Here is an 11537-nt window from a genome sequence, read left to right as displayed (position 1 = left end):
ATTTCTCTCTAATCCAATTATCATTATCAGCAATTACCTACCTAAAGCCTGATTATATTACTTCCCATCTCAGAATATTTATTAGTCCCATTTACTATGCCACGGAATCCCTCAATCCATCTTAACCTCACACTGCTTCTCCAAACGCACCATTTTCCCACACCCTGGCCAACCTGCCACTACTAAACAGATTTGCTTTTTCTTGATTACATCCTTGCTCACACTGTTCTTCCCACTGGAAGCACATTCTACCCAGCATGGCCCTGCCTTCCACATTACCAAATTTCTAAAGGATTTCTAAAGGGCATGTCTTTATTTATTCCTCACCACACCTTTTATTTTGTAAATGTGCTTTGCTGTCAGACAGCAAAAAGATGTAAAGTGCCCACAGGACAGCAGTTGTTTAGCAGTGTTTCCCCTCTATGTATGAGGAAATGATGGATCCCTTGGGAATAAAATTACTTAGACCTGATAAACACTGTGCCACGTTCAGCCTAAGATACAGCATTCAGGATGTGCTATTACATCTGTCCTGGGCTTGGGCACCAAATATGACAAAGAAGCTACAAGCAGGGTCGTTGCTGGTTCTCCCTAGGTCTCACAACCTGAGATAGACAACCACAGGGCAGGAAGAGGTGGAGGGGCTCACACCAAACCACAAACACATACTGATTTCCAGCTGCCGCTGGATTCGCCCTTTGCTGCGTTCACGGAAATCCACCTGAGCCTCGTTGTATTTGGTCATCACCTCCACAAATTTCCGGGAGAGGACAGAATGCTGTGGGAACAATGTAAAATGCAGTAAGCCCCAGGAGGTGGGGGAGGGGGAAAGTTCATAACTGATATAGAGCACTTCCCCCATCCCACATAGTCTAGTCCACAGCAGCACTGGTCTTGGAATCAAAAGACCAGGTGTAAGATGATGGTGTTCTAGCTTTGTGCCATTGGGGTAGTCCACTGCCCTTTCCAAAGCATGGTATCAGTATCTGTTTACCTGCCCTGCTGGCCTCATATGGTAAGGTAATTGTGAGGCCAAAGGAGATAATTCTGTGAATCTGAACCCTGCACCACAAGGACTAATAGCATTTTTCTGGCACAACCCTTGGCTCACTTTCAAAAGCTGTCAGACTCCACTCCCACATGTAATACCTGCCAATCCTTGAGTTCTTACCCTAACTGATCTCCCCAATTTTTCTTGCTTACAACTAGATGTATTCTTTCAACAGCCCTGGATGCCTAAGCTTGAACCTTCATAATAATTCTTATTCCTTGCCCACCTCTCAGCATAAAGCCCTACTGGTTTCTTCTCTGCAGAATCACTAATATTTATACTTTTTCCAAACCTACTACACCATCATACAAATTCAGAGCAAAATCTTTGCAAAAACCTACCTAGGGACCTACCAGCCTCTCGCCTATTCCCCACTCATATCCAGCTTTCAAATAGCCACCAGAACATCCTCCTAATACATTGCAGCCTGAAGCAAATGCTTACAGGCTACTAGACCAGATCCTAATTCCCTAGACAGGTATTTAAAGACCTCTGGAATCTGGCTCTATATCATCTACCTACCAAAAAATACAGCACCCTCTATCCCACAACAATCTTTTTTCTCCAAATAGGCTGTTCTCTTCATATCTGCCCTTCACTGTGGAATATACTAAAAAGCATATGTACTTCACAGGGCCTGGTTTTCCAAAGCCNACTTTGCAGACAATGAAAAATAGCTACCAGTTTTACAAAAAGAAGCCAAGATGTAGTGAAAGTTGGCCCTGTTACTTCTCTTTAAGACTAAGTTTCTTTATTTGTAAAATGTGCATAATACTGTCTCCTAAAGCTATTGTGAGCATTCAATGATATGTGTATAAGGTATTTAGTATACCTTATACACATATCATTGTATAATGTTATAGCTAACATTTTTGAGTATTGAGTTGTGGCAGATCATCCAAGATCCAACCAGTCAGCCACAAACAAAACTCTACAGACCCAAATCCCAATTCAAAGCTTCATTTACATTGAAAAGGATATGGAAAGCAAAGTCCAATGGCCATGAAAGCCAGTAAGAATTCAAAAGACAGACTCTTAGATCCAAGACATAGATTGTACCCAACTTAGGGGCATGCTTCCTTGGTAAAGGGAGTTAAAGTGGGGAGCACAGGATCAGAACACCAGGAGACCTGACCCACGTACTGCAGCCAGAACCTGAGAATAGAATTTTAGGGTGATGGAAGAATCCACAGGCTACCCAAAGTATTAGAAAGCTCAGTGTGTCTAAGGACAGTCATAGAGAAAAGAAGTGGAATTTGAAATTCGAGGCCAATTTCCTCATGAAGAGCCAGTCCAGAGTCCCCAAGAACCATCATTTACTTACATTTCAGTGCAGCAGCCTCTCAGGCCACTCTTATTTCAGCCCAACAGCAAGTCCAATAATCAACGCTAAAATGCCCAGCAACACAACTACTACCACAATGATAATTATCAATTTCTGGAGAGAGGAATAAGACAAACAAAAACAAATCATTATTACAAACAACCAAAAAAATAATAACTCATCTAAAACCCAACCCCTTTCACCTCTATATAGAAAGCATCTTATTGATCCAAATAAGATGACTCCATCTCTATATTAAGACATACTTTTCAGATATTTTACATTTCTTAAATTACTTCTTGGCCAGCAATGCCAGCAGATGGAAATATGGAGCTTCTATCAGCTCTCAGCTCACACTGCAGTCCTGACAGACATAACAGAGCCACTATCTTGGAGCTCCACAGAGCAACTGGCCAAGTAACTAATTCTTCCTTTTCAAAAAAGGAAAAATTCAATAAAGTGACCAATTTTTCCTTTTCAAGAGAGAGTGCAAAGACATTTTTGACACAGTGCTAATTTCCAACTCTGTCCATCTGTCCCCTAAAGTACACTCCTACCTGTCAGACCCGATACAGTGATTGGGGCATCAAAAAGTATGACCCAGCCTGGATTCATCATGTAAAATAACTTCCCAGCTCCCTAAAACCTTGCATAAGCAATAGGTAAAGTTCGAAGAAAAAAACAGAACTGAAGAACAAAAATATCAGAGCCCAAGAGAAACAGTCAAAGAAGAGCAGTCTAAAAGGCAGAAGCCATCAGAGCTGCATACCCACAGTCAGTGAGTAGAGAAGCTCAGAAGTCCTCAAGCAAGGGTGGGTAAAGTCAATGGAGCACCAGAAGCGTGGGTAAAGTCAATGGTGTAGTAGAAAGAGCACGACTGGCATCTGAATTTGACCCACAGTCAGTGAGTAGAGAAGCTCAGAAGTCCTCAAGCAAGGGTGGGTAAAGTCAATGGTGTAGTAGAAAGAGCACGACTGGCATCTGAATTTGAATCCCAGCTCCTCTGCTTACTAGGTGGCCTGAAGCCAATTACTTAACCTCTGACCCTACACTGACTCATCTACAAAGTAGAAATAATAGCTACTCCCTAAGATACGAGATAATATTTACAAAGCAGTTAGCACAGTGCTTGGTACAAGGTAGAGGAAAAGGCAGGGGGCAGGCAGGGGCAGGGCTTGGCCTACTGGAGTGGAAGTCAACGAAGAGTGTTTCTGAAGAACAAAGGAGTCAAGAGATGTTCATGAGCTGTACCCAGGAGAAGACTAGCAGAACACCTGCGCCATATGTCCGCCCTACAGAACTGCCTTTCAAGTGTGGGTTCTTGGGTAGAGATCACGTGAGCCAGATCCATGCAAGGCACATCTGGGAAGGAAGGACGGGCAGCTAGTCTCTAGGAGGGGCTGAGGTAGGGGTTTGGATGAGGCCAGGACAGGGAGGAAAGGCATGGGCTCAAGGACACAGCAGAGATGACGAGAGAGAAGAAGCCAGTAAGACCAGCTGACACGAAGGTGCTCACCCTCCGGGCTTCACTCTGATACTTGACAGCCTTTTTGGTATCTGTCACAGCCCTCTCCACGAAGCCCACTGACTGGTCCATGTTGTTCTCAATACGGTCAATCATGGCTCCCTTTCCCCGGATGCAAGAGGTGGTGGCAGTGGAAATAGAGATAGGGAAAGAGAAGAGAAAAAGGGCAAGAGACAGCGTACAAAATGGACTCTCTTCTCTGAAGGCAACAGGAGAGTCTCACCTTCCGGGCCTGACCCTGGTATTTCACGGCTCTTTTGGTTTCATCTCGTGCCTTCTCCACATGGTCCACTGTGTGCATGACATTCAACTCTATATTATCTAACATCTCACCCTGCAAAGAACAGACACTAGTCACACCCAAGAACAGTCCTAGCTAATGTGGGGAAGGGATTCTCCTCTAATAATCTTCAGTGCTAAGAGGAGCATCCAGAAATCTTGAAGGAAAGCCTTCTACCAGGCACACTTTCACATTTTCCATGTGATTACTTGTGACTTCCCAGTCCTTTGTGGTGGCCACTCATTCAAGAAACATTCATTGAAGTACTTCTCTGTGACTGGCTCTGTGTTGGGCATCTGGAGCACACTGTCTAAATGCCTGGTAACTACATATAAATATACTCAGAGGTATCCCCCTTCCCACCTTTTCATGTTTTTACTTAAGCACATGGGGAGGAACCAAAATAAGAATATCTCATGTTATTAGGGCATCACCAGGATGCTGGCCTCTTCCTGGTCATTCAGACCTGAACCAAGTTTATTCAGCCTGAACTGAGTTTGTTCACTACTATAGAATAATTCCTGGCACACAGTAGGTGCTCAGTAAGTATCTAAGGTTGGAAACATTTGCTTTCTTTAAGAAATATTCCCAGGCACCTTAATGACAGACTCTGGGTTTACCCAAGCTATTTGGGTATATCTTCCCCTCCGGACAGTGTCTCTTAATAAGATTCCCAACCATTTTCTAGCTATTACTTCCTGACAGGGAAGTTTATTCACTCCAATTAACTCCTACACATCTTAGGATGGGAATTCCCCTTACCTACCCAGAACTTCCTCAACAAACCCCATCACTTTATGGCAGTCTATAAACAGAGCAAGGCACTTACCATCACTTGAATTTCAATCCAGTTCCTCGGCAAGGCAGTGTGGGGGGAGAAAAGAAGAGTGGGGTGGAGGGACTTGAGGAATGGTCTCAAAGGCCAGAAAGGGTTGGGGGAAAGGCACTAGGCCCTGAGCAAGGAGCTAATGTCAGAAAACAGTCAAGCAGTGCTCAGTCTTCAAATAGGTTTTACAATCTGTCTACTAAGGAAGCAGTTTTCAGTCCTATCCAGGTGGCAGAGCAGGTGGAAGTTCATGTAATATAGCACAGCACTATGACACTGTGGCATATTTAACTATCATAAGAACTAGGAACCATCTGGCTATGTGAAACTAACACTACATGCAGGCAGTATAGAATTCCATCCCTGAGCAAGTATGCCTGGGGACAAAGCAAGCTGCCAACTAAGCACCATAAGTGTTGCAAGTTTTTCTGTAAATATTATTTTACTATTCCTTCATTCCTGTTGTCTACTACTGTTCCTTAGCAAAGAGTGCCAAGATTTTTAGAAACACACAGAAGAAAAACAAAAATGGAAAAAAATTAAAACCTCTGTTAAACCTAAGTTTTCACCGTGAACTAGAGAAAAGATCAAATGTTTTCAATGTCATCAATGAAACAGTTCATATCAGGTAACTGTTTTAAGGCATCATCATTATAAGTCCATATCTTTTTTTAAAAAAAAGAAGAAAAGATTGATACTGAGCCTGGGGTGAGAGGAGGATACCAGATACTTGACAGAGCAGATCACACCATGTTATGAACTAGAAATGACTATGAGGCCAAAGTAATAGGCAAGAATGACAAGGCTGAGATTGCCCAAAGTGTCAGCTTTGATACGAAGGCATGTCTCCCTGGGATACTGGCATTCTGTTATTCCATCATGCAGATTCCCCGTGATCCTCCCACCCAGCTCAGCTGGCCTCCAGTATTCCCTTCCTCACTGTTCTCAGGAAACCCTGAGCTTCCCTCTCTTGCTGCTCCCTGTGACTCACTGCCAGTTACCTGATTCTCCACCAGCATGGCAATGTCCATAAACATGTCGTGAAGCTCCTTGATGCTGCTCTCCAGCCTCACAATGTCCTTATGCCGTCCCTCAATCTCACTGAGGGCTTGTTTGGAAATCTGGGAGTCAATGATCTACAACAGACCACACACCCAGGCCATCAGCCATCCTGTAATAGAGGCCGCCCCTGCCGCACACAGCCTCACATGCTCCCGCGGATCTTCTTGCCTCCCCCGCCCCAACCTGCTAGACCAGGCAAAACTCCTCAGCAGCCTCCCTTCTCACGAGAGGGCCGTGCTGTCCCAGCACCCAAGTCCTCACCCCAGAAGTGAAGATGGCAGGGTTGCCACTCTCTAACATCTCCTCCAGTTCCTCGTCCGTTGTCTTTTTGCCAGCTTTATAACAAAAGTAGAGCATCAAATATAAAATCAAAGCACAACATCATTTGAAAAGTTCCTTGAAAAGTAGGAATATGGTGACTTCACTATAAGGACCATGGCCTTTACAACACTCCCCTGATAGCCTCCTGACTTATCTTTCCTATTTCTCTCTAATCCAATTATCATTATCAGCAATTACCTACCTAAAGCCTGATTATATTACTTCCCATCTCAGAATATTTATTAGTCCCATTTACTATGCCACGGAATCCCTCAATCCATCTTGATAGCCTCCTGACTTATCTTTCCTATTTCTCTCTAATCCAATTATCATTATCAGCAATTACTTACCTAAAGCCTGATTACATTACTTCCCATCTCAGAATATTTATTAGTCCCATTTACTATGCCACGGAATCCCTCAATCCATCTAAACCTCACACTGCTTCTCCAAACGCACCATTTTCCCACACCCTGGCCAACCTGCCACTACTAAACAGATTTGCTTTTTCTTGATTACGTCCTTGCTCACACTGTTCTTCCCACTGGAAGCACATTCTACCCAGCAGGGCCCTGCCTTCCACATTACCAAATTTCTAAAGGATTTCTAAAGGGCATGTCTTTATTTATTCCTCACCATACCTTTTATTTTATAAATGTGCTTTGCTGTCAGACAGCAAAAAGATGTAAAGTGCCCACAGGACAGCAGTTGTTTAGCAGTGTTTCCCCTCTATGTATGAGGAAATGTTGGATCCCTTGGGAATAACATTACTTAGACCTGATAAACACTGTGCCACGTTCAGCCTAAGATACAGCATTCAGGATGTGCTATTACATCTGTCCTGGGCTTGGGCACCAAATATGACAAAGAAGCTACAAGCAGGGTCGTTGCTGGTTCTCCCTAGGTCTCAACCTGAGATAGACAACCACAGGGCAGGAAGAGGTGGAGGGGCTCACACCAAACCACAAACACATACTGATTTCCAGCTGCCGCTGGATTCGCCCTTTGCTGCGTTCACGGAAATCCACCTGAGCCTCGTTGTATTTGGTCATCACCTCCACAAATTTCCGGGAGAGGACAGAATGCTGTGGGAACAATGTAAAATGCAGTAAGCCCCAGGAGGTGGGGGAGGGGGAAAGTTCATAACTGATATAGAGCACTTCCCCCATCCCACATAGTCTAGTCCACAGCAGCACTGGTCTTGGAATCAAAAGACCAGGTGTAAGATGATGGTGTTCTAGCTTTGTGCCATTGGGGTAGTCCACTGCCCTTTCCAAAGCATGGTATCAGTATCTGTTTACCTGCCCTGCTGGCCTCATATGGTAAGGTAATTGTGAGGCCAAAGGAGATAATTCTGTGAATCTGAACCCTGCACCACAAGGACTAATAGCATTTTTCTGGCACAACCCTTGGCTCACTTTCAAAAGCTGTCAGACTCCACTCCCACATGTAATACCTGCCAATCCTTGAGTTCTTACCCTAACTGATCTCCCCAATTTTTCTTGCTTACAACTATGCTGGCTCAAGGACAGACTAGTTACTGATTGTTATGTAAAGATACTGAGAAATTGCTATAGGAAGGAATGTTTGCTAAGATCAAACTTGTTGATAGGACCGCTTAATTGCCTTACTGGAATGTCACCTGGCTTATTTCACTGAAAGTTACCAGCCTATATTGTTAAACTATAACCCCACCTTTGTTCTCTTCCTGTAACTTCCTGGTCTGGAAAATAAATGCAGGAAGAGAACCCCATTCGGCATTAATTTCCCAAGGAAGGGATGGCTCTTACTTGAGCATTCCCAAAGGGAGATTAACCACTTTGGGGCCTCTCACTGTTCAGTAGATATTGGCTTTGAGTAATCCTTTGCATCTCCATCACCCAGGGGAAGTGGGGTGACAAATCCATGGGGGGCGAAGCAACACAAAGCAACAAATTGGTGCCCTGTGGTTAATTTCCCAAGGAAGGGATGACTCTCGCTTGAGCATCCCAAAGGGAGATTAACCACTTCGGGGCCTCTCACTGCTCAGAAGAGATGGGCTTTGAGTAATCCTTTCATCTCCGTCACCCAAGGGAAGTGGAGTAACAAATCCGTGGGGGGCAAAGCAACACTTCACTCCCACCCCATCATCACTATCACCACCACCACTGCTTACCATACACACACACAAATGCTCAGAAGAGATGGGCTTTGAGTAATCCTTTCATCTCCGTCACCCAGGGGAAGTGGAGTAACAAATCCGTGGGGGGCAAAGCAACACTTCACTCCCACCCCATCATCACTATCACCACCACCACTGCTTACCACACACACACATACACACATACAAACATGCACACATGCCACACTTCTGCCCCCATGCTTCTTTGAGAGGAGAAACTGTACTTCCTGAGTCTGTCCATGTTGGTACTCTTGACCATCCAAGGCCCAGGCTCCTCTGGCTCCCCCAACTTCTTCCTGAGATCTTTCAATGCTGAGAGCACCATGCATTTGATTATGTCTTCTTACACTCTTCTCCTGCTGGGTCTTAAGTAATAGTTTCCTATGCTACTTGAATGCCATGCTAGTTCTTTAAGGACAAGGATCATATCTTTGATGACCTCCAAAGTGCCTAGTTCCAAATTGGACAACTAAAGCCTAACAAGCTTTGAAGAGAAGAAAGACATCAACTGTGTCGCCTATAAAAGAAGGAACCACACTAAATCTTGAGCTGTGCTCTGGGGAGCCTCAGGAATTTCCTCAGGGGCCTTATTAGAGAAAGGAAGTATGAAAGAGGAGCCCAAAGGGCTGGACTTGACCCTTACTTCAACCTGGATGGTTCCCCTTTACCAGTTCTTCAAACTGAGTTCTAAATAAGAATATTATTTTAAAAATAAAAATTAGAAAAAAATAGACTCCACAGCTAAGAAAAAAAAGTTAAAAGACTGAACTAGATGATCATCAGACCAGGGGAAGTGTTACCTGGGATTTTCGAATCCGAAGGTCTGCAGAAGACCGGACGTCATCTTCTTCAATATGCCTCTCCATGCCTGGAGAGGAGAGGAAGGTTATTTTTGCAACACATCTGCTCTTCCTTCCACATAACACACTGTCCAGTACAAACCTTCTCACTTATCCCCACACACCCAGCCCCTGGAGATGTTAACAACAGGTGGGTGCGATCTCAGAGGATCATCTCACAGGGCAGCCACCGGACGTGCATTCCACAGCCTAGACTGTTACTAGATCTCAACATAATGGTTGACTACGTGGGTCTTGGCTCAAACCCTTGCCCTGCCACTTCCTAGTTGTGTGACTTTGGGAAAGCCACTTAACCTCTCTTAATGTTCCTGTTCTCTCATCTGTAAAACAGAATAAATAACAGTACCTCTTTCACAATATTGATGTGAGGATTAAATGAAGTGCTTAGCACAGTGGCAAGCACACTATTACTGTGATTAGTGGATGCTGCAACTAATAATCTCCCTCCATCTCAATGAAAACAGGCATTGCAATTTGTTTTTTGGGAAGAAATGATAAGTTGGGTTGAGCAATGCTGCTTCTAGTCTCTGACCAACAGCATGCATTCACCAAATACACCGGGCACGAATGCAGACAAGCCATGGAACTACATAAACCTTTTGGGCCCCGAGGAGTAGTGAATGATGAACCACGCTCTGAAGTGTGTATGTGTTGGGTGGGGGAATGCAACAGGAAGGTGATATACCTAGCCCACCTAGCAATGTCTGTAGACTGAATAATATAACTTGCATCTATGTATCTCTAAAATTACTATTCTTATGTATGTAGGTACTGGAAAAAGAGAACAAGTTAGAGAAAAGTTGAGGGACCAAGTCACAAAATCACTCAGTAGCTGAAAGTACATTTTAATTCTCATCGCCTAACTTCAATTCTGGACTCTTGCACTACAGTCAGGATTCAAGAAAAGGTAGATTTCTGGAGCTACAAGAGGTCATTCCAGGGACAGTGCCCAAACCACAAGCAAAGATGGAACAAGTGGTGTCACTTTCATCCAGATGAGTTTCAGTTCAGAAGATTTGGACCCTGAGGGGGGTGAGACAGATGGTGGTGGGGACTGGCTTGCTCCATTCTTACTCTTCAGTTTGTTCCGGACATTGTTGGCCCTTTTCTTGATCTCAGTCGTGAGCTGCTCTAGGTCTTCCTTGGTTTCTGGGTAAACAACGACAGGTAGAATTGGTCAGAAAAAAAGAACACTAACTGCTTTGTGAGCTACAACAATCAAAAGAGGAGGAGCTTACTCAAGCACCCAATGGCCAAAGCAGTATTTATCCCAATGTGCTCCCCAGAACCTGTCATTAGAATTGCAGAGAGCTTATTTTTAAAAGGCATTTTCCAGACACTGCATCCCAGACCTAGAGAATAAAAATACCCAGGGTTGGAGCCCTAGAATCTGCCTTTTAAACAAGTCTTCCCAAGTAATTCTTCCCCATGCAAAATGTTGAGAAACTTGCTTTTAGAGGAAACAATCTCACTTCAGCTTAGAAGGTAGAAGAGGGTTCTGTGGGACTTCTGAGGAAAAGAGATTTCAAGCAAGGCTCATCAACTTAGAATGAAGTTTATGATATACCAACTGCATGCCCAAAGCTGTTCTACTGCTCATACATATATGGAGCAAAATAAGTATCAGCTACAACCATCTACTCAAAAACCATCCTCCAGCACCTACTACCAGCTTGGAACTGAGCTAGAAACTTAGGAATCAGAGAGAAGATACAGATTCTGCCTTCAAGGTGTTCAGAGTCTAATGGGGGACAGGGAGAAATAAATCAGCAGTTCTAATGCACAGTGTGGAGTGCAGTACAAGTTCTGGTCATGATGTGCACAGGGAGGTTACAAAGGGCCCCCAAGCATAGCCTGGAAGGATCTGGAAAAGCTTCTAAAACCAGAGACAGTGAGACTGAGCCTCAAAGAAGAACTAAGCGTTAAGCAGGTAGGGAAGGAGACTTAACAGCTCAGGGAGAAGCAACAATATGTAAAAGGTATGAGGCAACAAGGCGTTAAGCAGGTAGGGAAGGAGACTTAACAGCTCAGGGAGAAGCAACAATATGTAAAAGGTCTGAGGCAACAAGAATTTGGGGAAAAGCCAGAGTTTTGTCTGGCTAAAGTATAAGCAGCAAGGGGAGAAGG

General features: G+C 44.1%; 1 protein-coding gene across 7 annotated transcripts in view; it reads right to left on the bottom strand.

Moving 5' to 3' along the window:
- STX3 (syntaxin 3) overlaps nucleotides 1-11537 on the bottom strand; it is a 21032-nt gene that overhangs the window by 7807 nt on the left and 1688 nt on the right. For 2 of the 7 annotated variants that reach the window (XR_551394.1, XR_551395.1), the window contains exons 3-8: nucleotides 10485-10559; nucleotides 9351-9418; nucleotides 7366-7474; nucleotides 6330-6403; nucleotides 6008-6142; nucleotides 4124-4234 (exon numbers count right to left, since the gene is read on the bottom strand). Coding sequence is in view for 5 of the 7 variants with exons in the window: in XM_008584791.1 (XP_008583013.1) it covers nucleotides 3989-4234; nucleotides 6008-6142; nucleotides 6330-6403; nucleotides 7366-7474; nucleotides 9351-9418; nucleotides 10485-10559 (707 nt within the window). In the remaining 2 variants the exon portion in view is untranslated. Of the gene's footprint in view, nucleotides 1-1975; nucleotides 2490-3911; nucleotides 4235-6007; nucleotides 6143-6329; nucleotides 6404-7365; nucleotides 7475-9350; nucleotides 9419-10484; nucleotides 10560-11537 lie in introns of those variants that run through there. The other 5 variants (XM_008584792.1, XM_008584796.1, XM_008584795.1 and 2 more) reach the window with 5 other exon arrangements.

Source organism: Galeopterus variegatus, unplaced genomic scaffold (genome assembly GCF_000696425.1).
Source record: "Galeopterus variegatus unplaced genomic scaffold, G_variegatus-3.0.2 Scaffold3377, whole genome shotgun sequence".
Lineage (NCBI taxonomy): Eukaryota > Metazoa > Chordata > Mammalia > Dermoptera > Cynocephalidae > Galeopterus > Galeopterus variegatus.
The sequence above is the reverse complement of the archived record's forward strand: the minus strand, read 5'-3'. Positions and strand labels throughout refer to the sequence as shown.